Here is a 27,292-nt window from a genome sequence, read left to right as displayed (position 1 = left end):
ACCAACTCTCCAAATGGTGTGATGCAGGTGCTCCCAGATGCCATGACGACTACCAAGAGTACCCCGAATGGAAAGCTGAAGATTCCATATGGCATTACCCCAAACACCCCAGTTGGACTGGTGATGTTACCAAAGGGTATGGTAAAATCTCCCAATGGAGCAGTCAAGATTCCGAATAGTATGGTCAAAGCCCTGCCTGATCTGATGAAGAAGCCAGGTGTCCTAGTAAAAGTCCCAAATCAGCCAATGATCCCGCATAACAAGGGAAATCATGATGGAAGAGTGGACACCGGTAACGATGTCGGAAAGAGAAGCGAAGAAGGTGACGTGAAGACTCCAGACTGGACGAAGAAGAACTTGCCAGCCAAACATCTGGACACTCAGTCTTTTCAAATACCATGCCGACCGAACACCCCCAGACCACAGCAACTGTCCCAATCGGGAAAAACGTTTCAAAGACGCCATGTGAGGCCTCCGCCATTGCAGCTCCAACATGCCACCGTACTTCCCAACAGCATCACTGACACTGGAGAAGTGCAAGAACCAGATGGTCAAGAACTGCGGAGCCCTACCGGAAACAACATGATGTACGAATGGAATGCACAGAAGAAACGGCTGCGACAACGTCTTCCATATGAACCGCGTACCCCAACTTGCAGCCCTGTAAGTAAGAAATTTTTCTTGCGAGTTTCTTTGGAGGAAGCTGAAGAGGCTAACTGAAAAAAGTTAACAAGAAGGCAGCGGTTTAGGGGCTAGAACACGGTCCTTTTAGTTATTCTCTCACGTATTTACGTTTTTTGGCGATTTTGACTACAATTTTTGCTAATAGCTGAAAAATGGCTTAATTTTTAGCTGATAGCTGAGAATCCAGCACCCCCATGCAGACCCTCATAAGTTACATGTCCGTAAAGTGTAAACTTTTTATTTTTATTCATTCAACTGTAGCGACGCAGCGTTACCTTTTTGGTGCCTTTTTTTTTTTCCTTTTGTGGAAGTTATGTGACCAAGTTGCTTTTATTCAAACTTTTCCTATCTTCTTTAAATTGTTACCTTTTCGTTGTGGTAGCGTTAAGTCCATAAATGTGTCCACCGAGAAAGAATTTGGACGTCACTTTTGACGGGCACTGAGAAAAATTTTCAATTTCTCCTCCTAAAAGAAAATCTTTCATCCTTATGCTTATGCTGTTGGGCCGGTTTTCAAGTGGATATCAGCGCTTTTATGCTTCAGCCTGTGTCGTACATGATCATACCTATAAGCAAGTGCAACCAGGCCATAATAACTCATAATAGCGTCCCCTAGCATCCTTACGGCCGATTTAGACGGTACAACTTTTGCTTACGACTGTCGCATGCGATTTCTAGAGCGCGCGCTGCTCGCGTCATGCAAAAAGTCGCACACAACTCTCGTAACTCAACATTGTCTATACCTACGATTGCCGTAGGGTTTTGAAACATGTTTTAAAATCCTACGACGTTTTTTGAGACGTACACAACAGTCCTAAGCGAGTTGTAGGTTTGATTTACACGAAACAGTTCGTGTCGTAGGCCTGTCGTAAGCTTGTTGCATGCGACAAAGTCGTATCGTGTAAATCGCCCTTTAGGCTGGTTCAAGGATTCTTCATTATTCTCACACACATGGAGTGCTTTTATCGTATATTTAACAATTATTCCACGAGCACAAGTTGGATATAAGAGGATGGATAGTCAACGAGGCGCGTAGCCCCAAGTTGGCTATAGTCATCTCATATCCAACAAGCGTGACTGGAATAATAGTTTTATTAAAAACAATCAAGAAATATTGCTAGGCCTTTCTGATTTCGCTTTGCAAGAACAAACAGAAGACAATTTAACGGTCGCTAATTTCTCGGGCATGGGTATAATGGCCCATATACCACGCGCGCTAAGCCAATCAAATCCCTGGAATTGCATTATACATGCAATGATTCAGTTTTTAATAATAGCTGATAAACCACGGCCGCTAAGCCAACCAAAACTCTGAAACTGTATTATCCCATGTTTTTAATAAATTATGATATGCAGATAACCTAGGCACTCTTGTATCGGGAGTACCCGGCAAGAACTTTAAGAAACGTCTTCAAACTCCAAGATCATTTTTTGGTCTTCAAATGGGATATTTTAGAGGGATACTAACACAGTTTGATCAGTTGTGCGTTTCTTAAAGCTCGCGAAGAGCTTTCGAGCCTGAAAAGTAATTTTCTTATCCCTTTTCTGCAGATTGCCGGTTGTTTTTCGTACAAACTCAATGTGTTTCTTAAAATGTTTATTCTTTCAAAATTATCAAGAATTGAATCTTTGGTAATGAATTTTGTGCATGTAAAATAATTTTTCAGGTCTGAAAGCTTTTCAGGAGTTTGAGAAGTGCATACCTGTTCCTATCTGTCAACTGAATTGGCCAGTCGCAGAAAGTTTTAGTTTATTCGCCGAATTTGCGACCTTTTGTTCGCTTTCCGAAAATTCTAGCTTGAATTATTTTGTTCTCTTAACGACATTTTTGTCCCTTCGAAAATAAAAGGAATTAATGTTTCTATGTTATCAAAGTTTAAGGTGAGAAAAGCAAAGCGATAGCTTTCCTTAAACAAGATGTTCCGCTATAAAAGGGCAAGCCCCTCCTTCATTTCACGCCTTTGAGGGCTTGAGATGCAAATTTAGACGCTGTTCAGCCGTGGTAAGTTGTTGACTCAAGCGTCCTCTGAAAAAATTTGCTTCAACATTTCAAACCATATCAAGTTCGAATTTGTTTAACAAGGTTTATTCTGAAAACTAAGCCAAATTTATCGGTAATACACTTGCTGTTTGTTAGTTGTTTAGGCTCTGATGGTTGATTGACAACTGATGTTGAGAATAGCCAGGCCAGGCTCATTTTATACCGGAACTTCTCGTTTAATCGGAATTTCTGACGTGATTTGGTTTTGGTCATGTTTCTCATTGGTTTAGAAATGGCGCGCGTTTTACCAACCAATCAGTGAGCGCAGTAAAGAAAAAACCAAAGCAAACGCCAATTTGTCACGCAACTGAATTGGAAAACCTCTGGGAAGAAATCTCCAGCTTGATTAAGTTTCCACTAACTTTGCATTGTAACATTAGCAATTTATTGCTGTTGGTATATTTGCTCAGAGCTGTATATAATAAATGCACACCAATAAAAATTACCACGTTAAATGAATTCAACGAGCATTTCCACAGTCCAATCATCGGTAGTCTTCTTGACCAATGACGGATAGACGGTTTTACTTGGGACACAAGCACAAACAAAAACTCACACAAATATATGTTATTTCCTTTTGTCTCAGATTATGGTAATGAATACTGCACAAAGGAAAATAAAAATTAAACTGGTCTGAAAAGTTTTCAAGCAAAGAAATTTAAACCACAACATATACACTGAATAACGTATTGTATGTCGAAATTGTCAAGCACAATTAACAAAAACTAAATAAATAAAAACAAGCACATACATGAAGAGAGGAACACTCCCCTTACTTGGAATAAGTGCCGCATAAACATGAGAACAACCACAAGAAAAACAAAATGGTTGCTTTCATTCGAAGTAAGGACAATCCGAAAGAACCAGTCTGGCATTCTACAGTTTGTCCCTATTCTTGTACGACAAAAAGATTGATTAGGCGTTCTCCATCCTCCACCCCTAAACTAGCTTACTTTCTTTTTCTTTCTTTTTTTTTTTTCTTTTTAGTTTGTACTTTGAAACTTGAAAACTACTTTCGTTGATTAATTGGATTATCTCTACACTCTGTGGTAGCCTGTTCTTATGTCGTCATTGACAAGCAAGTTTAAATAAAGATGCATGGCATAGTTCATGCGAGAACACTATTAAAACATTTATGTAGAGCACGACTTAGTCCAACTTTGGTCCACATTGGGAAATTCATCAAATCAATGGTCATCAATATATCCCACTCCATAATGGATCTGGGTTTTTTGTGTCAAGCTCCTATTCTTGAGTTTCCTGTGATCTAGGTGAGCTTGAATCCTTTCACTTATAGAGTTAATTACATATGGCTCTAACTAGTGAACTTATGGGCGAAACAGGTCAAGAACAAACATTCAAATGAAATAACTTTCCCAACTGCTTCTTTCATGTGGTACTCAATCGAGTTTTATTTTTTTTTCAAACCGCAATTGAGCAGTTTATCGTCCGCAGTTCTCCGCATTGTTAAGTTCTTTCTGAATTCGTATTCGTCCTTTCACGTTTCCAAAACTCTTCTGTGAAGCATTTTCTTTCTCTCTTTGCTTGCCACTTTCTTTCCTTTCCTTTTCAGATACTTTTCAAGCTTTCCTGTGGCTTTCAACTCCTTGAATTTCTCAGCCAGTTCTAGTTTCCTTTTATCAGCTATTAAGAGAAATACGAAGAGCACTCAACTTTGATGTCCTTTACCACATACACAACCGTTTATATAAATACTTGAATCGACTCCATCAGAAGGTGTCATTTTCGTCAAGTTGATGACTTAAGATCTTCTCACCCCCTTACCCCTAGGCAACGTTGTATCATTCTAGGATCACTCAGGTGAAGTAGATGCAGCGTTTCGAAAAGGAAATGTTTCACATTTTATAGTGGTCAGACGCGTTCGTGATATGATCAGCCATCTGTAATAATATTTGCAATGTACGGCACGATAAGTTGCACTTCTTTTAATAGAAGAAAGATCCTCGTAGTTTGTTACGCAACTTAAGCAGTTGCGGAAAGGAAGCCTGAAAAAATTTCAGGCTTGAACGGGATTCGACCCATGGACCTCTGCGATGCCGGTGCAGCGCTCTACCAACTGAGCTATCAAGCCAACTGGGAGCTGGTCATATTGTGAGTTCGCAATGACGGACGACGCTCCCATACCTGGTTTCTGCGTGTAGAATCAATTAAGGACGGTGCTCCCTTTTGCTATTGCGCATACCTTCAGCGCATCTTAATTAATATGGTCCAAGGACGTATAATTAATGATTAAGGGCGGTGCCTAATAATTCAAAGGTATCTGTGCACGGTTTGTGACTATCCGGATAAAGAATCCAAAAAGAAAATTGGAAGGAAGCCACGCATTTTTCAGAGATAATTAAGCTTCAATTTGAAAACCAATGATCCACATATTGTTGCGTATGTTAGAGCTTTTTATAATCATTGTTGCTTAATTATCTCTGGAAGATGCGTGGTTTCCCTCAATTTTCTTTTTGGATTTCAATAGCACATACTAAGATCTTCTTTTCCCGCATAGTCATAAACTGTGCAAAAATACTTCTGTATTAGGAGGCACCGTCCTTGTAGAAGTATTACTACTCCCCTCCTGGGATGCATGCAGCCTTTTTTAGCTATCGGGGACGCCTCATAAAGACACTTGTCGATCCACACCAACTTACATTTCTTCAGGTAAAACGGTCTTTTTCCTTGCTTTACAAGCTCTAGTTCGGCCTTTTTTCTCTTCTTCTCCGCTTCCCTCTTTGCGTCTGCAGACTTTTTAGCTGCTTCTTGATGCGCCTGAAAGCAACGCAATTTGAGATAAGCTGAACTGATTCAGCTCGTCGCAACGTGAAAACAAACAGAGAACAATCTGAGTACTCCAACAGGAAGCCAAAATTGCATAATCCTGAGCAGTGAGGCACGTCAACATTTCAGTTTTTGATGATTTCAGTTTGAAGAATTTTTCGTTTCACCTGTGAGAACAGTTGGCCTCAAAGAGCCTCCACGATCGCCTTCCCCACCCCCATTTTGGAATTAAAACGACATCAAGAAAGTACTCTAGCGCTTTGCGCTTAACAGGTTGGCTTAACCTCGCCAACTTATTGATTCAAATATTTCACGAGTCAAGACGCTTAGAGAAGCATTGTAGTGATGTAACAAACAAAGTGTTTTTCAGCTATGTCAAATTGGAGTGGAACAATGCTCGGGGTCCCAAAGTGGGGGTGGGGGGTGGGGAAGAGTGGTCTCTGAAGCCCTAGAGCACTGGGCCTGGTTGCATAAAGCATCTTAAGGCAAGTGGAAGTTTTTTGGATGGACCCACCAGGAGAATTCACTCTCACTGGCAGAGATGTTTGGGTCACTGCGAAACGCTAGCTCTGCCACCTCGCCAAGGTGGTGGTACACCTCACAATTTTGTTTAAAATCAAAACGACAAAAGTACTTACATGCTAGCCAAGGGAAACTGTCAATGTTCCTCAGTGTAAATGATTTTCTCTATTAAACGGCGTCTGGGCCAACCACCGCAAGAATTGTTCACTAACGGAGTACATTGTATCAAGTCGTCCACTGCATAAACGTTGTACCCCGAGACTATCCACTAACGTCATACGAGGGGGAAATGTTTCGTCGGTTGCAACATTTTGAAATGTTTACGTCCGTTTGGGTGCACATTGTACCGAGGTGTATTGCACACATATACGGCCACAGGAAACAGTTATAGAGTTGTCGTGACTCCAACTGCTTTCAATTCTCATTGTTTTGGTAGCATCAGTACATTACTGCGTTGGTACAAACTCTGTATATTTCAGAGTTACGGACGCTCGAGTTTGTCGGATTTTCGGCGTTATCTATCACCATAATGAACAAATATTTCCAGAACATAATCACATGCCGTGGCTAAATCCGCGATAGTTTGCGCGATATGCTTTATGCAGGAAGGCCCCAAATTTGTATCCTACCAGGTGCATTCGAGGTTGTTTTTGTTTGTTTGTTCGTTTGCTTGTTTTGTTTTTGTTTTTTGTTTTCCTTACAAGTAGTTTGCTATTTTAATTTTTTTGTTTAATAGTCAATAATTAATTGTTAATCATTGTCTTTGAAAAGCCTCCTTTGGGGAAAGTCAATAAAGTATATTGTATGTTTGGTTTGTGTTGTTTTCGGCTTCCTGTCGTTTATACGGATATTAAATTGGGTAGATGGATCACACCACCCACGTTCATGTAAAACTATCCGTGTGTTGACGAACTGGTTACTCACCATCCTTTTCAACAAAGAGTCCAGCTGCTCCCTTCGTTCTGGTTCTTTGGTTTTCCGTAACTCCTTCTTTAGTTGCTGGAAGAAAAGTTCAAAATGGAAAAAAAAATCTTACAATGGTTTCTTAAAACTTGAAAAAGGTAGAACGTGTAAAATAAGACCATAAATTCTTAATACCTTCTTCTCGTTTGCTTTTATGTCATCTAAAAATGAGTAAGCCTTATCAAACTTTTCCTGATTGAATGTTCCTGACAGCTCATCAAACCTAGGATCCCTGGTCATCTAAGAATATAAGGGTAAATCATACAGAAACTGAGTGGTTTTACACTGTAATTATTACTAAACTGATATCCTCCTGACTGCCTGAAATGCTTTGATTTTGAAAGAAGAGAAAATATGTTGATCAGCTTCAAAGGAGAGCAAAATCTTAGAAAAAGGCAAAAAACGAAAACTAAGAGAAACAAAAACAGGGTACAGAATTTCTGATGTTCTGAATGGAAAAAGAGTAGTACCTATCGAAGTATAGTACAACTTCTGAAAACAAATGGTTTGGAAATACATTTGATTTTAGAATCCATGAACAGTGTAAAAATAATGTAACTCACTCGTTTTTTAACTGGGATGACTTGTCTCAGTCGAGGAACTCGCTTCTTCGATGATATTTCTCTGGGTCTAGAAAGGAGAACAATTATGTACAACAATATAATTATAACTGACTATTTTTAAATAAATATAAACATGCTTTTTAGTTGAAAGCCTTATGAGCTCTCACCTCCTTCATACTTTCAATCACAAGGCGAATGAACATACCAGCTCATGATGCTGTTAAACGTTAATTTCTACAGTACACCACGTTACAAAACTTTGGTACCTCTTGTCAGGTATCTTTGAACAAACAACCCAACAACTTTTATATGCCAGCATGCCAGACCCCCGCCCCCCCCCCCCCCCCTTCCCCTCCCCACCTCCCCACCCGAATAACCAAGCACAGCCAACTATGTTTTCAAGCCTTGGAAACTATGCAGAAATAAGGGAAAACTATGGCTTAAACAAACACAATTCTGACAGTGAACTGTGCAAGGAAATAACGTCATGTCTAGAAGACATGGGGGTATTGGGTAAAGCAGTAGCAAAGCAAAACCTGTGTATCAATTAAATTATACCCTACTATTCTGTAGTGTACTGTACACATTTCTAGTAACGTTGCCATCTTTGATTCACCAACAGGAAGATTGGATCTGCATATTTTTCTAATCCAAGAAGACAGCATGAACCTAGAAAATGCACATACAACTGTAACCCCACAGGTTTTATGGTTTGGACCTCACCCCCCCCCCCCCCCCCCTCCCCCAACCCCTCCCCAAATCTCAATTTAGCTTCATACTTTCCTTTAAAGTTTGGCTTTTGGGATACCCCCTCCCCCCCCCCCTCCCCACCCTCCCAGCACTTCCAGTGACTTTCCATTGGAGAGGAATGGATACATTCTGGAACCACATATTTAAGTGCCCTCTACACCTAGACACACCAGTCCTGCTCTGGGTAAAATCCAACATTAATTTTATGGAGACCAACATTGAAACTGTTGTAAAATTTTCCTTCGTGTTAAATCATGAAAAGGATTCAATTCTAATCTCGCTGGCACGCAACTCTTACCTATTCTTGTCTTCTCTCTTTTTAAGCTTTGATTTGGTGCCTTCCTTTTCAAACAGGCCATGAATTGCTTCATTATACCTTGAAAATGAAATAATGCTAATTATATGCATTGAATGAAAGTAATTAGCTATAAGGGTGTCTTTGATACCCATGTTCTCAAGAAATTCAAGAAAAATGCACCAAAAGCAACCTCCACTATTTTAATAATTTGTCACTAAATTGTTGGAAATGAAGTCTGATGTCAAGTTTATTTGAAAAACATGGAAATAACATTGTTTCTCTTTTTTTAGGAAACATGATCATTGCCAATTTTTACTTTTCAAAAGCTCCAGCAGGCTTCCATTTTGGATTTTGATATATGTCATTTTTTTACAGCTGCCCAATGATTGTACACAAAATAATAATTATGGTGGCTGTACATGTCACCACAATGTACCTTGCAAACCTAGCACAGCCAAATAGGCACAAAGAAAGCTATATTTTTTTCTGAAATTTGTCCCTGTACTAACAACACTGTGTTTACTAGGTTGGAAGTTTCTAGAACTTTTGTGTGCATTTTTATGAGCGTTGTTAAGATTATTGTATGCCTAGAATTACTGGTAAATGTACCAGTTGCCTTCTTTCTTGGTATGGTGGATTCTGTCTTATACAGACTGATGAAGAAAATTAATTTAACCCTTAAAACAGAGCTAAAATTTATGTACCTTTTTGAACCAACTTTGTGTTTTAACTCCTCTAGTTCACAAAAAGGAATGTCTGACAATTCTAAAACAAAATAAAATTGTTAGCCTAGAAAATGAGGCCAGTGCCACTATAGTTCTACAGCTTTAGGTGAGGTCTGAAATTCCTTTCTCAAGTCAAAATACATGTACAGACAGAAAAAAAAAGGTGATCAGTGCAGCATTAAAAATTATACATAATTATACTCTTAATGTCTTTCTTTACCTTATATAAAATTAATGATACATGCTACATAATACTTAAATAAATAGAAATAATAATAATAATAATAATAATAATAATAGTAATAATAATAATAATAATTAACACTAGAGAGTAATAGTAACAAAAGACAGTCAGGTTATTCAATTTGTTAACCCAATTTGTTGAACAACTGGGCTCTGATGTGTTTATGTATCTGTACATAGGTGTATATGTGGTAACCACTACCTAACTGTAGAATACAGGGCCGCTTTTGCAAGGCGGTATAGTCCTGGGCTGACTTGGAAGCTAACAAGTGACTGTCAACAGTCTCAAGTGACGGTTAGCCTGTTCCAGGCTCCCGGTGAGACGCGAAGTAGAGAGCGAAACGTGAAGGAGAGGGCCCCCTCATTTTCGTCCCCTCGCCCTCTCCTTCACCTCTCTCCAGGAGCCTGGAACAGCCTAAGTGATGGTCGACGGAGCCACCGAAGCATGAATAATAATTATTCATATACAGTGTAACCCCGCCTTACGGCTACCAAATTATTACAGCCACCTTTCTTTGGCCGCACGGCAAAACCACCATACATTTTCTTGTAAAAAAAACCCTCGTTAATACAGTCACTCGTTAATACGGCCAAATTTTTTTGGCCCCTTGGTGACAATATTAACGGGGTTCCACTGTAATTACTATATCACTATATGGCTAACATCGCCATTCTCTTCCTTCGCTAATGAGCTGCTGCCCCACTTCAGTAATACTCCTCGCAAAGTGGCCCAGTATTCTATAATTTAGGGTGGACCAGTTATTATAGTTGATGTGATGTCTTATGGACTTTCACCACCCAAATGAATCAAGACCTTACATATAGACCAAAATTGATAATCGGAAAGCTAGATAATAAGTCGATTGTACTCAATATTTGTCAATAATCATCAATTGATTAGTTCAATTTGTCAATAGATGTCGATAATCACAAAACGTTTAGGAAACACCTTATTGTGCTGAGGGAACTTAAAGAATTGCTAAACGAATTGAACATGTGAACCAGCAACAGTCTCAGCCAACCACAGCTGAAATCTAACACCAAAAAATCGATGAAAGTCGATAATCACAGAAATCGTATGCTCGATTTTGGTCGACATTTCTCGATTGATAGTATCGACTTTTATCGACGACGATCGATTTTTATCGAGTATCAAATTATTGATTTAAGCTAACATGTAGATATAGATTGCTAATTCCATGAACAGCAGTCATCCTTTGTCACAACTGACCTTCTTTCAGGTGACCCTAAAATAAAATAAGAAATGACAACAGTTCACTGCATGATTTTAGACACAACACAACACAAATCATAACATCACTACATCTGGGGCACGTGTTCCAGTGTTTACAAGCGCGCAAATCAACTTACAATTTTGTCCTCGTCTACATTAGAACCATCCGAGCTCGTGCCGTCATCAGAAGAGTTTGAATTGGAGTCTAATGCATCATTTGGATCCATGAGTTTTTCGATGTTTATCTTCTGTTACCAATAAAGTCATTTAAAGCCAGAAATCATGAATGGTTCGCCATCTTGGACGAGTTAATTTGCTAGGAACTGGCGAGAGAACTAAGATCGCCCCAGTTTCCTCTCAATTATACAGATCGTTCCCAGGGCTTTATCCGTCAGGTTTGTTTCCCTACAGTGTCACATCGCTGTATAAACGTTAACCTGCGTAAAGTATAAATATGCCAATGACAGTTTCCGTTCTAAAAGTGAGTTTGTCTGAGTTATCTTAACTCCTTCAGTCTATCAAAATAATTCAAACCACCGATTAATTTCCGCACGTTCTCATCGGACAAATCACGTCACATGGTGCAATATCAGACGATAACAGTCTTCTGATTTCTTTCGACGAGAAAACAAAGAAAACAACGTCACAGTTTTAGGTCTTACAGTGTAGTTGATGTAATACAACATAGTTCAATATAATCTAGTAAACTAATTTGGCTAAAATCACGTCGTAGCCGTCACTGGCTGTTTTGTCTTTTCCACAGTATAGTAAAGCGCGCGCGTTTCAGCGCAAAATTAATCGGAGGATTATGAAAGAAATTAACTCTTCTCCAGCTAGCTTGTATAACGAAAGATAAAGCCCTCGGCTTAAAGATTGCCCTCAAAATTTCACAGTTACCCAACGAACTCAACGACCTCCGGGTTTGATCAACCGTTGCTCTACTGGCTAACTCTACGAGTCCAGGCAGGAGCAAGCCGTGGGTGAGTATGGATGACTAGAGCTAACGCCCAGTAGGAAAGTTAGCACTTTAACAAACACTGCATAATTAATTCTCTGATCAATTATTTGCGCCATTGCTGCCAGCCAGCGGCACAACATTCATTGTGCTCTTAAAAACACATTTGTGAAGACGGCGAAACTTGAAAACGACTGGTCATGTGATCTGTCCTAGGCATGCGCGAAGTAAATTTTCGAATTTTCCCATTGTTTTTGTGTGGACAGGTAAAGTGATCCCTAAAGGATTGAGTGGACGCCCAGTTTTCGTTTGGTTTTCAATGAAATCGCAAATTTTGGAAAACTTATCCGTTTAGAAATCACTCCGTTGCAAGGATTTTAAAGACAGCTATACCAGTATATCAACTCAACAATTAGCTTCCCAGAAACCACCTTTAATTCTGATTGGATAGCTGATCTCAAAAAACTGTATGTAAAATTAATACTTAAAGGAGGTCGCACATATGCAAACTGAGAATTAGAAAAACATATGAGTATACTTTAAGTCACCCAAACAGTTAAAGTTAACCCGAACTTAACTGAACCTAAGTTCAGGCGCCGGTTCCTCTCACTCGCCGACTCAAGAAATACGAAGACGTTTGTCAGTGGTGAAGTGTCTTTTTAGCCTTCCTTCCGACAGATGCAAGGCAAAATCTTACGGTATTACAGAGTTTGCCTCATAATTCAATTTAGTATATACCACACAAGTGAATAGTACTTTTCGCGCGCGCTGATTGGCTAGCTCGGAGGTGAATAGCCAATACTATTCACCTCTGAGCAGCTGAAGAGAAGCAAGATGGCTTCCCTTTTCACCACGGTTACTTAAGAAGAAATTATTTCGATAAACGAGGCGGCTGTTAAAAAAAATACATAAATGGCAACAAAGTTTGGTTTGACGGCATTAAATGGTAAGTTATTTAATCTTTTTAACCTCATATTCTAAGGCGAAAAATGAAAATACGATCCCTTGTTTACGAAAACTGCCGAGCACTAAAATTGCAATGAAAACAATGAAATATCTAATATTTTTCAGCATTGTTTCAAAAACAAGACGAATTTCAGAGAAAAATTGAAGAAATGACACTGTAGGAACTAAAAAAGTGTCTCCAAAAGTTTTATTTGTCTCCAAGAAAGCAAGACGGAACTTTCTACAATGAGAAATCGCTTACAGCGCGGTGTGCAAGATTTTAAAACTTCATACCATTTGTCGGTATATTGCCAGAAAGAAAATAACTTTTTGGTCCGCTTGTGTGGTATATACTAAAACAATTTCGCGACGAGGTAAATATCCATCACTTTCACCGACACTGAGGTGAATAATTGTTAAATAGGGAGCGACAATGTATTTGGCACTGGATGTTGGATGTGAAAACGCGCGCGCATCTATTCTAATAGGTTTAATAGCATGTTCTTAACTGTGACGTAACTAAGAACCGCATCCTTGCTGCTCAAAGTTGTTGAATTAATGGCGAAGAGGCTGATTCTTGTTGCTTTTTTGGGCATATTAGTTTTCTTCCAGCTTACAACAAGCTTGCCCTTTTCTCGAGTTCTTAATCATAACAATGGACGCGTGCGTGAAGCAAGCAACAATCAAGAACAAGTCAAATCTGAAACATCTTCGCTCCAAGCGAAAGACTCTTCATCGATTTCTTTCAGGGTAAAAAGATCTTCCTTAGGGAATGTGCACAGGAAAAAGGCTCACTGACCGGGACCTTCACATCTACGTTTAGCTTCAAGAGATCAAAACAATAACGCACCGCACTCAAGAAATGCTTTTGACAGATGGTTTGCAGCCAACCACAGGGACCCCAAGTTCATTGCTATTTCAATCTTTGTAGGGTGTATAGTGTTCATGGTTTGGGCGTTTGTCATCACGTGCTGCTGGTACCACAGAAGGGAGACCAAGAGAGTCAAGAAGGCCACTCACGTGGACGTACAGTCACGACAAGAGGTACTCACAGATCAAGTCAGCAAAATTGAAGACGCTCATATTGACGTAGGGGGATATTAGCGGAGAGCGGAAAGATTTGAAAACAAAAAAAGATGAAGGTGATTCCAAAACACGTTATACTTCAATTTTAGACAGTTACTTTAGCAGCAGAAGTAAAAAAAATGCAACAGCAACATCTATTAGTTGTAATTAAAGAGCCTTCTCAAATTAACAAGTGTGTTTCTACTGAATATAACCATTGGCACGCATTTTTTTTTTTTTTTTCAAACTATACTCTCCCTCACTTTTCCGTCGTTCTGGTTGTCTCTGTGTTTGTTGGGTTAAAATATTATTGTAAAACTAACCTGTATCTTCCATTGTAACAGTACCAGTACCATTATAATTAGATTTTTTAGAGGCATGTTCTAAACATTCGAAACTAAATGAAAAGAACCAAATTAATATCAATTAGCAGTTCACCCCATCTAGACGCTTAGATCAATAAACTGATATCTTTTTGCGCTCCTTTCCAACTATGCTGTTAATCCCTGTTTCACTTGCTTCTGACTTGGCAACCCTGCTGATAGTTTCAGTACATAGAGAATGAAAGATAATTCGAGTATGTTCATGATGTTCACTCTGTGGTAATCCTAACGCTTAAGAGTCGGGTAAGCGAAACGTTGCATCCGGAACACGCTTCAGTTTCTATAACACGTAATAATATTGATATTACTACTGTTGAGCTTAACAACAGTTTAAAGACAACCAGACTCAACTGACGGGAATTTGAACCAATTCAGGAGCACTCACTGAGTGCTTTCCATAAACACTAAGGATTACTGGCGGACTGACCGAATGGAGAACAGTTGTCCAAGAAAGATACGCCAATTTGCCCCATGGCTATAGGGCTTCTTAATGCGCTACTGATTAGTCTCAGACTGCAAATTAAGATGTTTTGGACCAAAGACAAAGGATTTTATATTCTCAAGTTACACTTACTGTTCTGATATTCACTGCATGTAAGCAAGAAAAAAAGGCCGAAGAAAAGAAAAAGGGACAAAATCTTGCCCTTGGTCAAAGTGAATACGGAGGAATTGAACCTGTGGGACTGTTCTCTTGAGACAATAACTGCTTGGTCATTTTGTCTTCAACCTTGTCGTAAAACAACCGGCAATACAGCCACCCGACCTCTGTGACGAAATGTTTTTGAATCACTAAAGCCAGCATTCACAACGTTTTTGTTCAAAGGTGCATCATCTCGGGAAAATGAAACTCTCGTTCAGATGTTGTTGATACTCTTTAATCTTCTCATAACGTGTCTACAATACAGTACATGCATGCAATTTTAATTTAAATACGTGAATGAACAGTTTTGAGTCCCCCGTCTTTTCTTCTTGTATCCCTCGATTCCAGTGGTTGCTTGGTCGGTCTTGCAGAAGCAAAATACCTTCATTAGAAATAGGCATCACTAGTTTGTGAATCGGCCAAGTTCCTGAAAGACGTTGTTATAATTGGAAAGAAATTTGTGCTGCCTCTGCGTTTTAAGAACTTTCTCTTTTCTTTAATGTGGGCTTTCTTGTGTTCGCTGACTATTTCATTGAATCTTCTATAAAACTCGTTCACTTCCTGTCGCATTTCTGACTTCACATAATCAAGATGCTTCCTCAGATCTGTGTATAAAAAAAATCAGATGAGATCAAATGTTAAGGAACGGTGCCTAATAATACAGAGATATTTTTACACGGTTTATAACTATGCATGCAGGAAAAGCAGATCTTATCAAGGGCTATTTAATCCAAAACTGAGAAAATCGAGGACAACCACGCATTTTGTAAAGATAATTAAGCAACAATAATGCAAAAAAGCCTTAAAATACATAACAATGTATGGCATTTTTTCAAATTAAATCTTAATTATCTCTGAAAAATGCGTGGTTACTCCAAATTTTCTTCTTGGATTTCAATAGCCCTTGCTAAAATCTTGTTTTCTTTCATAGCCACGAACAGCGCAGAAAAAGCTTTGAATAAGCAGTAGGAGTCTTCCTTAAGAATTTACTGAGCGTTTCTCGGATCATCCGAGATGCGCAGAACGTATGTGCGGTAGCAATACGAGAAACCGTCCTTCAGTTCCTAGTTCCCCTTCATACCTTACTATAACATGAAGAGACAAAAGATAGAAATTGTTTCCCTCATAACCCTTGGATGGGATGCTTGACCATCGCTGCCCCTCTACCCCACACATGTAGAGACGCTCCCAGCTTGCAGCAGTTCACAGTTACCCATACACCGGGCCCAGGATCAAGGGCGAATGCAACCCATTTACTCACTCTTTCCCACAAACTTGTGTTTCTCTTACATTCATTACACGACTTTCTGATACTCACACGTACTGCCACCAACAAGGGGAGACTGATCACGCGTCCCGAGGGAAAATAAGCGATCCTCTTTTCTCCATCTCCCGATATTCTTCTCCGTTTAATTTTATAAGAAGGAGCCTCTGTGAAACAAAGAATTCCTAATTTGCCCTTATCTGAGCGTGCACAAAGTAAAAGCTATTTCTTATGTTCTCTGCTTGCTAGTTTCAAAGCGCGTCATGGAATGACATGTCAGGAACTAAGCTACCAGGCTTGTGAAAAATACAAACAAACATTTCGTGAAAAGTTATTCGGCCAACTAAAAAAGCCCCAGTCTAGAAATTTGAATGCTTTTCCTACATAAGATAAGGAGACAGTAAGTATAAATTTTACCATGCACAACAAAACAAACTAATAGGGCAGTTCTTAATTGAGTGTCGCAAAACAAAACCAAGATAATGACACTGACCAATCACAATAAACGCAGACAGCGCAATGAACCAGCGGCAAGCACGGCAAAACGCGTTCGAGCAAGCCACGATTGTTTTACTTAAGCTTCTCAATGATGGAGAAATTGGCTGGAGTTTTGCTAACCAATAACAGAGCGCGGGAAAGCAAAACTGAAAAAACGCGACTAAAATTTCTGTCCACACTCAGTTGAAAAGCGTCCTAAAAGTCAACAACGTACTTAATCGCGTTTACCATTTCTTCAATAGAGCGGTTTTCAATTGAGTGTCTAAACTAATTTCGCGTTTGCTTTGGTTTTACATTACTACGTTCTGTGATTGGTTAACAAAACTCGCGCCCTTTTCTCAAGCAATGGGAATCCAAACCAAAACCAATCGTGTTTTCGCCACACGCGTTTACCAGCGCTTGGCGCCAGTTACATGAATTTGCTTCAAATTCTGATTAGCTCGTTGTGTTGTTTATATCTGTTGCGATTGACCAGAGTAATTACTTTGGTTTTGGTTTTACGACACTCAATTGGACGCCTCTCTAATAAATTAAATTCTTACTCACTTGCGCCACTTGCACTATGTGAAGGTTTTTTTCTCGTTGCCCTGTGTATGTGATAGGTAAGTCCGCAAACAATCAGCACAAATAACAGAGCTGAAGAGCTCATAACACAAAAACGAAACTGCTCAGCGGAAGAGTCGAAAAGGCCTGAACTTATCTCCTCTGCGACGGATTCCTTTTGAGTCTGAAAAACATGAGAGAGGAAAAAATAAGGCTGAACTTTACTGGATTTGGATTCATGAAGGTTTGTAGGAACACAGAAACCTCAAAGTAACAGGGAAATTTGGTGTTATATCCGAAAACCTCCAAAAGGTTTTTTTTTAACGGCAACCTAAGAGTATTGCTCAAATTTGTTGTAGATTGTCCCCCAGTGTACTATCGACTATCAATGAGTGTATCTGGCCACAGATGGACTAGGTTAGAGTGGAATACAACTTGAAAAAAGTTAGGATAACTGTTTTCACTGAGTTCTCGCGTTTTCGTTACAATAATGCACTCGAGCAGGTCATGAGTTGTTCCTTTCAAGAATTCAGTTAAATTTTTTTGTTTATGTTCGAGAATTATTTTGTATCTAAGTAAAGGTGTTGCAGCACCATTTTCACCACAAAAGTTCAAACTTCCGGTGATACTTCCTTTTAAACAAAGATACGTAGTTAAAAAAAGTAAAGGAAAGAAAGATCCTTGCAGTTATTTACACAACTTAAGCAGTTGCGAAACAAAGCCTGAAAAAAAATTCAGGCTTGAACGGGATTCGAACCCACGAAAAAAATTCAGGCTTGAGTGGGAATCGAATCTATGACCTTTGCGATGCCGGTGCGGTACTCTACCAACTGAGCTATCAAGCCAACTGGGAGCTGGTTCTGCATATTGTGAGTTCAAATGTATGTTTTATACATTCATCTTGATAGCTCAGTTGGTAGAGCACTGCACCTTCATCGCAAAGGTCATGGGTTCGAATCCCATTCAAGCCTGAATTTTTTTCAGGCTTTCTCTACGTAACTGCTAAAGTTGCGTAAAATTTCTGCGAGGATCTTTCTTCCATTTAATCTTTCATCCCCAGTTCAAATGTATGTTTCATACATTCATATTCATACATAGTTCAGTTTTTTTCTTATCATAATTTAACGCTTAGTTTTAGTTCTACATACCACCATAGTTTTCACTGTTTCTTCAACTTTTCGAGAGATTTCCTGTTTGTTCCACTGAACGAAATCCAAAAAGCATTTCTCCAGTTTCATAGAGACGCCAGCCAAGACCACTCCGAAAGTCTTTTTATAATCAAACACCTTGAGAACCCGCAGTTTAGGATTGGAAGACAGTCGGCTGGACACGACGTACAAATCGATAAGTGCGCCTTCTACTTCTCTGTTTTCTAGGGCTCTGTTTATTTCTTCGTATGTGTGATACTGTTGCCCTGTGAAACAAAACGGATTCAGAAGTAAATGCGCTATGCCAAAATCGATTGTACGGCTATATAACTGTGATGATTAAGTAAAAATCGGAAGTGGAGAAAGTGACGTAATCGCCTTGATTAGTTTGAATTGCTAAAGATGTTAACCCTATTAAGCCTGAAGTGCCCCTCCTCCTCTCTTAACTTCAGCGCTATTGAACTTCAGCAATAAGACTTGGAGGGTATGTACTATCTCTCTTAGTCCTTTGAGCCCCCAGTGGGGCATAGGGCCGCAATAAGACTTGGAGGGTATGTATTATGCATGTCCCAAACTGTTTCCTTTTAGATCTACAAAGTGTAGTATCATACACGTTATTTGTTCTTCATAGCTGCCATCTTGGATCCGCCATCTGAGATTTCTCCACATCTCCAAAACCACAGAAAACCGTCCGAATTAGTTTAGTTTATCAAAACCCATAAATAAGTAATGGCGTAAAAATGTAAAAGTTACGACATTAAACATAACATTACTCATAAAAAGGAGAAAAGTTCAAAACGCTTGAAAAAATGGGATGTCAAGGTCTCGTGGCCATGGAAATATTAAGTCACTTGACCAATCAGTTGTTATATCTAATAAAAATAAATGATACGTTTTGTGAAAAGTCACAAAGTTTGGTGATGTTGGTTTTTGATTAACAAAAAGTTATGGGCACTCCGTGCTCTGCACCCCGGCACAATAGGATCATTGCTGTGAATATTCTTCCCTTTTTGCGTGAAACAGACAGCAAGGAGGGTTCGTTAAGTAAATCAGCCATATTTTCACATAGGATCACTGTAATGATCTTTTATATGAAAGGAATAAAGTAAGTTAACGTGTAAAAGCAAGATATAACGTACTATGTGAAAATATCTATGGTTCACAAATTCAGATCACTGTTAGTCGATCCTAACTGAAATCAAACTCTCCGTGTTAAGTGAGTGACGCCGCGATCTTAGTAATGTCATTAAAATAAGCTGCAATACCAGGGACCAGGATGCGAAGCAAAAAGCATAGGCGAAACACCGCTCTTTCATTAGAGATTCTGACGCTCGTCAGAAAAAATGTAAGTGACTAAGTAACCATTGCTACGGATTATACCTGGGTTCATTCGTGCTGTCTTGCGCACTCCCAGTCTGTATTCCGATGAAGCCTGTATGGCCCCCATCTATGGCCGGGTTTATATGAAAACGAAATAACAAAAAAATACATCAAAATCCTCTAATATCACAAAAAATTAACTGCTTTAATTAACAGTTCATTAAAATATGTTTTAGTCACAAGAATTTCAGTTGTAATGCCAAGAGAATATGTTTTACGTCACCCCGCCTTACAGAGCTGAAGTTGATCTCAGTCGAGTCACTGAAAAATATGCAATGCTGTTACAGAATCTTGCCATTAAGGAATTATTTCTGTTTTAAACACTTTCAGTGTGTTCTGAAATGTTTTTTAAGGCCAAAGGTAAATGTAATTAGGGACACCGAAATCATGGCTCCCATTTGTCCGTTATAACGTCCGCTTATTTGTTTATTATTTATTTTCATTTTTTATTTATTTATTTAATTATTTATTTATTTATTTATTTATTTATTTATTTCATTTGATCTCTTCATTACCTGTGAGAAATGTACTCGATAACGCATTGATCGAGCAAGAAGCAAATTAATATTTAAATATATAAAAGTGTAAATATCTTCTGCAGCTGATTAAACTGTATTCCTACCCTAGCGCCATACACGTTCTTGTTTGTGGTTTGCAGTAAAGAGAACGATATAAGGGCACTGGTTATGTCGGCGAGAAGAAAAGACATGAGAACGAGACCAACTAGTGTCCAGGCTATCGCGAAGAACTTTCCAAGAAAGCTGCGAGGAATCTTGTCTCCATAACTAGAAACAAGGAATAAACAGAGTGCGTTTTATTAAATCAAAATATTTATTTCACCTATGTATGTGTTGTGGTTCAATTTTACCCTTCAATTTTATTGTGGTTTAAATTTATCCTTGGCTTAAATTTTATCTTCCTATCGTTCTTGGGTATGGTAATGTGTGATAATAAGTTGAAACAATTAAAAATAAAATTGAAGGGTAAAATTAAACCACAACATACACAATTGCTTTCAACTAAAACGTCTTTTTAAATTGAAGAGAAAGTTTCTCTTGTTGTGCCTCAAAAGGACATCATAGAAACCATTTCGAACTTGTTTCAATGGAATTGAAATCTCGTTACTTTGAGACACTCAACACCTTTATATGGCAAAATCTACATAATATGACAAAACCGTATTAAAAGGTATTTCCTTTCCTATTAAATGTTTTTTTGCTTTTAAAAGGCCTTAAAACCTTTAAAATTATTAAAAAAGATTCGTATTTCTTTTCCATTCTCTGTTGTACATTTGTTGTACTCACTATCTTCAGCATAGCCCTACCCCTTCTCCCCTTTAACCGTATTTAACCTTCCCCAACCCCACTCACCCTAATGTGGTGCATGTGATGTAAGCCCACCACACTCCTTCCCATAATCCTCTGGTGAATTGCCTTGGAAACTCTTCTGGATTGACACGAGACTCCTAAAATGAAAGATTGTGAGGCAATTAATTCATGGTAAGGTACCATATAGTCACCCAACCCTCCATATAGTCACCCTTACCTTACCATAAATTATATGCCGATTGTGAAGCTAATCAACCGTGCCGTAAAAAGATGGCGACTTGTACATTTACCAATAATTCTAGCGAACGAAAAACCTAAAACGCCTATAAAAAAGCACAGAAAAGTTTTAAAAACTTCAAACCTAGCATACACATTGTTGTTAGTACAGAGACGAATTTCGCTATTGCTTTCTATCAGTGCCAATTGACTGTGTTAGGTTCGCAAGGTATTGTGGTAAAATCTACAGCCGCCATCTTTTTCCGCACTGTGGATTAGTATCAACACTCTCAGGTTCAAACTTCGGTCAATGTGGTGAGAGGTTTTTTGGTCTATAAATAAAATTCTACGGTGCTACATTAAAGAGCCCTAGTCAGCCACGCCTTTGTTTTTGTTTATATGCGAGAGGTTGGCTATTATATTTAATTCGGAGCATGTCGAAATGAGCGAAATTACTGTAAAACTACTAAAGATAATGAAACATACTTTCAGGAACACAACTTACAGTAAAGCAATAAGATTTCGCTTCACCATGCAATATCAATAATTTCGATGGCATCGAAAATGGCGGAAGCTGACTAGGGTCCTTTAATATGAAAACTAGCTATTGCTGAGAATTTTCCTATCTTGCTATTTATTACGAAATAAAAATATAATGGATGTGAAATATGTGCATATATTTGCAATGCGGATGGTCTTTCTTGTATGATTAAAAACATAAGGTGATAAAATGAGTCCGTGTGCATAATGTATGCGGAGATATATACCGACATATTAGGGCGCGGATATACTAAGGACTGTGCAAGACCGTATAACGAACTTATTCTTATGTACACGAAATCCTGACACAAGCCTATAAGATCCTGAGGCCAGATTCTCAAAGTCCTCCTAAGTTAAAGACCCGTTTAAACGGTTTCAACATTTGCTTCAACATGCGTTCAACACAGTTGTTGAACCAAATGTCAGGAGCGTTTGAACAGGTCGTTCAACATTGTTGAAAGCATAAAAAAATGTTGAAAGCTTGTTGAATGTGTGTTTACTCAAATTTAAATTGGTTTAAACTTTCATTCAACATCACCTTAACATTTCCTTTGTTCTTGAAAATGTGGAAAGTCGTTGAAACCGTTTGAACACTCCGTTCATCCAACATTTGCCCACCATCCGTTCAACTTTCGTTGAACGAATGTTGGGCAAATGTTGAAAATGTTTAAATGGGCCTTAAGATGTATCCTATTGACAAAACCCTATTGTTGTGCCAACATATGCCATAGTTACGAGACAATACTTAGGACACATCTTGACTTAGGAGGGCTTCGTGAATCTAACCCCTGATATTTTCTTGGCATAATCGGCCGGACGTACATACACTGGCCCTTTATTATACGGAGAGTTATACATCATGCTAAGTCCTTGTATCTTGCCTAAGCGACTGGGAATATGAAAACTTCATTAAACGCTTTTAAATTACTCACAATTGCCCACATAACACTTCCGGCCAGCGTTATCATGAGAAAAGCCATGAGCAACATCGGAAAACAAGCAGTGCCAACTAATATCACGAAGCTGGTTTTTTCTTCCGACGTCGGCAGAGAGCCCACGAGGGCCACCCCGCCGGATTCCATCAGGGGAACGTAGCGATAAATCCCATAGGCAGTTTGACCTTTGTACCCTTCTATTGGGAAGCTCATGTCCGCTTCGTTGTCAATCTTGTGTACGACTGATTCATTGTCCTTCTCAGCGGCGAATCCCCCTTTGTCATGCTCGAAGTCTACTGTCGTGTTTCCGTGGCCATTGATGCACGGTGTACAGCACGTGCGAGCGGCCCAGTTCAGAACAAAAGGAAAGGGTCCCTCAAAGGAGTCCTCCTGGCGGGTTATGTAAGGAGCAAACGAAAACCAGTTTGTTGTCATATTTAACGGACATCTACAGGTTTCTGAAAAGATAAATCAAATCTTTTTACATCTATTTTATTTTTGCCGGCTTAACTCCCAGGGATGGGATGCAGTTCATCTGTTACACAATAGCTATCCACCTTCTGTATAGGATCGACGGGGCGGCCTGCACCGTTTGCAATGTCTTTCATTGTTGATTAAGAGAACAAAAAAAAAAAACGAACAAAACCATGGGCCTAGACACAAAAAAACAATGGATCTGCAGGTTATCAGTGTCCAGCGAAAACAGAGCTCAGAGAAGGTGACTTGGCCTAACCAGGATCACCACACACATTGACCCTAAATATAATGTTTGCTTACCTATTAAATGGTTCACTGGAGCCAATTTATACACGTGATTAGACAGATACAATGTTTGGTAACGTTTTTCTTCTAAGGCAGAAGTCACAGGGTATTTTGAGGGTCCATTCCCGAATTTCTGATCTTCTAATTTTTCAAACCAAAGTCTGGCGCATTAATCGCTCGCAAAAAGTGGCTCCAAAATCACTTCAAAACGGATGGGGGTTAATGTGTTTTGTCGTTATCAATGATATGTTACCTGCCGTAATGCCCTGACTAACTGCTCCATCGCCTTTTATCGTGAAAGCGGACACTTGTATTTCATAGACGGCAAAGTTTTGCAAACCCTCCAGTGTGGTGTCAAGAGTTGCTGCATCTGTCGTTTTATTCAGAGTCTGTCCTTTCGTTTCTTCACCAGCTAAGGTTAGAACTCTGTACAGGACTCGGTATCCCAGAAGAATGCCATGAACAAAGCCCTCTGAGACTGGTTCCCAGGAAACCTTGATAGAATGAGGCCCGCTCAAATTGACCGCGTTAAGACTCACAGGCGGCTTACTGGGAACTAAGGCAAGACACACGTAAGGGGTTTGTATCTGACGATATCTAAATTATAAAACGTGAACAACTTGATAGACAAGGTTTTTCTGTTTTTAATGTTAACAGTAAAAAAATTCATGTCCCTAGTTGGCGTTCCATTAATTTGGAGGTAACACTGATTTTGATTACGATGGCGGTTAAGGTGAGCATGTTCCCGGATTTGTACCAAAAAACAAAACAAACAGTTTTACTTTATCAGGGCACGTTCATTGACAAATGTGGACTGGTGTTACAAACTGTAGACCACCATGAGGAACGCATACGAGGTTTGAAGTCCTTAAAAACAGGATGAGTCAGGTGAATCTCTCAAGAGAATAATATTAGACCTTGAACATGCATAACCCTTCTTTCACTAAACGGGCAAAGACATTAGCATATCTCTCACTCATGCTTTTAGTTTACTTAACTGTATCGCAACTATACTATTTTGTCTTCTTACCATCCTCGTCAGTTGACACGTTAAACGTTTGGCTTATTTTCCCATCTCCCTTACTTGTAAAGCCCACTATTTTGAATGAATAATTGGTGAATTTTCTGAGGTTGGCAATCTTGAGAAATGTAGCGTTTGGTGGCAAAACATCAACAGTTTGATTGAATGATGCAACAGCTCGTCTTCTTCGTCTTGATCCAAGTTGCTGTTCGCCAGAAGACTGATGGTGGAATACTCGGTACCCGAGAAGAATCCCATTGGCGAGTAACCTTGGAATGGGGTCCCACGTGATGAGCAGGCTTGTGGAACTTGTGTTTGTAGAGGAGATATTGAACGGTGGAAAGCTTGGCACTGTCACATGAAATATAAACACCCGAAGTCTGCATTATTTGCGAAAACTAATCTTGTTAAAATGCTAAAGTTAGGGAGTATTGACTTTGTTATAGCGCCGAAAGGGAATGTGCATGGAATTTCTTCAATGTAACCGTAATTTTACTTGGACCCCCCTCCCCCATCCCCTTTACAATTCCATATTTTTGGGATACCCCTCCTCTTCCACGCATACACACTCCAAGAAAAAATAGCTATTTTCTGATAAAAGCCCTCTCTAATAGTTGCCCGATACCATATACACGCCCCTTCAAAAAGTGCTGCAAAACAAAATTGCGCAAACATCCTTTCATCTCGAATCTACTCAATCACTAGCTACCAGTCGTGAGAATTCAAACAATCGGAGCGTGACCGCCTGTGTTCACTTCAATTACGCTTCACTTCTTTCTGGTATTGTCTTTCTTCATTTTGAACCGTGAAATGTTTAATATTTGCTGTACAGCAAATTTTATTATATACACCACTTAAAAGAACAAGTCTGCGATTCGAATTATTTTTTTTTTATTTCTTTTTTTTTTAATTTTTCAGAATGAACATACGATGTGTTATAAAGGAGAGGACCATCATCCTTCGGGACTACGGAAAGGAAAGACCTACTAAGCATATGTTCTATGATCTAAAAATAATTTAATATTTATTTTATTTATTTATTCATTTATTTATTTATTTATTTATTTATTTATTTATTTATTTATTTATTTATTTATTTATTTATAAACTTCGCCAGGGGAGAACCTCTAACAGGAGAGAACTCACAGAACGATAAGTTCCAATAACGAGACTCCTCCTTCTGCTAATCATGAAAATAGCACAAAGACCGGACCAGCACTCCGGGAACTCCATGCCCTACTCGTTCCGATTAGTGTCTGGGTTCTTTAACGTCCCACAGGGTTATGAACATTGAAGTGCTGTAAGACGGGGCCTACGGTTTATCGTCCTTATCCGAGAAGACTAGAAAGTCTAACCATTTGCAGATGTTATTACAAAGGCAGCACTTTCTCCTCAGTGAATAACGGCACTGTAATGATGAATGTTACTATCGAGACATGGCTCTGTGCCTCTTCGTTGACTATCAAAATTAATGTAATTTTCATAAAAGGTACACATCTAGCCTCAAGGATCATTGTAAACCAAATAATATTTATTTCTCGTAAACTACTCGAAAATATTGCATTAAAAAAAAACATTGGATAACCAGTAATTATTATAGCATGCTTACCATCCTGATCTGTGATGACGACAATTGGAGGACTTCGCACACCGAAGAATTTACTTATTCCTTGTACTTCAAAAGTGTAATTTCTATACATCTCCAGTCCTGTCACGTTAACAAACAACTGATCACTTGGCAGCCTCAGCACGTGTCTTTTGACTTGCTCGCTGTCATAGCTAAGTTCGTCGTAAACAATTCTGTACTCCCGTAACACCCCGGCCACCATTTCCGTGGGAATTGGTGACCACTGTATGAAAATGGATGTAGAACTGCTGTTGAAGCCAGTCACATTCCATGGATAAACCTGGGGTGCTGCAAAAAACAAAAGCAAAACAAACACGGCAAAAATCAGCCTTCAATGCTCGTACTACACGTACCTAAACAAAAAGGTATACTGGAAGATACTAATGATATTTGAATTCGAATGAGACATAGGCTTGTGAATGAGACAGGAGCCCATGTCCAGAGCCTCTATCTTTCATTCAACTAAACCTTAGAATCAACCCTTTCCCGAGTAGATTTATTCTTAGGGCGCTTTCGATTTGTGAAAATTGGCCGACCAGGGGTGCTTAGCATTTACATGGGAAACCCGGAAATTCCAGTTGGAAAATCAAATGGTACGCATTATTCCATTCGGAGTACTTCCGAAATTATGGACTTCTGGTCAAAGTGATGCATTTTTATTACTCCTTTTGGGATTTACAGCTGATGTTAATACATTTTGAATGTTATCCATCTTCTGTTAAGACAAGCTAAATCATTTCATATTTATGCCGAAAATTTCCATCTGGATGGTTTGTGTAAATGGTAAGCACCCCAGATCGATCATTTCGGAATGCACGAATTTGAACGACAGTTTATATGCCACTTTATGGAATTCCTTCAAAATAGTGCACACTACTCTCAGAATGCGCCATTTTGAAGAATTCGAAGAATCCGTCCTCCATATTCGTACACTCTATTTACGGAACCACCGGTCTGGCCGGCCAGCTCAAACGAATGGAAAGCGCCCCTAGAACTAGGGTGCTTACCATTTACGCAAACCACCCGGATGGAAATGTTCGGCATAAATACGAAATGATTTAGCTTGTCTTAACAGTAGATGGATAACTTGCAAAATGTATGAACATCAGCTGTAAATCTCAAAAGGAGTAATAAAAATGCATCAATTTGACCAGAAGCCCATAATTTCAGAAGTACTCCGAATGGAATGATGCGTACCATTTGATTTTCCAACTGGGATTTCCGGGTTTCCA

At 39.1% G+C, this 27,292-nt stretch overlaps 2 protein-coding genes across 2 annotated transcripts in view; both read right to left on the bottom strand.

Annotated features, from left to right (window-relative positions):
* Positions 1 to 2,417: 2,417 nt before the first annotated feature.
* LOC146487204 (ribosomal RNA processing protein 36 homolog) lies at positions 2,418 to 11,119 on the bottom strand. The gene is made up of 9 exons (XM_085086485.1): positions 10,948 to 11,119; positions 10,808 to 10,823; positions 9,313 to 9,373; positions 8,609 to 8,686; positions 7,561 to 7,627; positions 7,133 to 7,237; positions 6,959 to 7,033; positions 5,386 to 5,503; positions 2,418 to 4,369 (listed from the first exon to the last, which is right to left on the bottom strand). Exons 1-9 carry the CDS (start codon positions 11,035 to 11,037, stop codon positions 4,224 to 4,226), a joined length of 756 nt encoding a protein of 251 aa, XP_084942611.1. The 5' UTR covers positions 11,038 to 11,119; the 3' UTR covers positions 2,418 to 4,223.
* A 3,623-nt stretch (positions 11,120 to 14,742) lies between these two features.
* LOC146487198 (phosphatidylinositol phosphatase PTPRQ-like) overlaps positions 14,743 to 27,292 on the bottom strand; it is a 63,959-nt gene continuing 51,409 nt past the window's right edge. Inside the window, exons 14-23 of the mRNA XM_085086374.1 lie at positions 26,043 to 26,348; positions 24,443 to 24,784; positions 23,666 to 23,968; positions 22,648 to 23,108; positions 21,002 to 21,096; positions 20,254 to 20,416; positions 19,632 to 19,698; positions 18,252 to 18,517; positions 17,107 to 17,287; positions 14,743 to 15,403 (exon numbers count right to left, since the gene is read on the bottom strand). Coding sequence (XP_084942500.1) covers positions 15,186 to 15,403; positions 17,107 to 17,287; positions 18,252 to 18,517; positions 19,632 to 19,698; positions 20,254 to 20,416; positions 21,002 to 21,096; positions 22,648 to 23,108; positions 23,666 to 23,968; positions 24,443 to 24,784; positions 26,043 to 26,348 — 2,402 coding nt within the window. The 3' untranslated portion in view covers positions 14,743 to 15,185. The remainder of the gene's footprint in view (positions 15,404 to 17,106; positions 17,288 to 18,251; positions 18,518 to 19,631; positions 19,699 to 20,253; positions 20,417 to 21,001; positions 21,097 to 22,647; positions 23,109 to 23,665; positions 23,969 to 24,442; positions 24,785 to 26,042; positions 26,349 to 27,292) is intronic.

The sequence above is a fragment of the Pavona decussata genome, unplaced genomic scaffold, assembly GCF_977016875.1.
Source record: "Pavona decussata unplaced genomic scaffold, jaPavDecu1.1 SCAFFOLD_16, whole genome shotgun sequence".
In the NCBI taxonomy this organism is placed as follows: Eukaryota; Metazoa; Cnidaria; class Anthozoa; order Scleractinia; family Agariciidae; genus Pavona; species Pavona decussata.
This window is presented reverse-complemented; position numbering and strand designations above follow the sequence as displayed.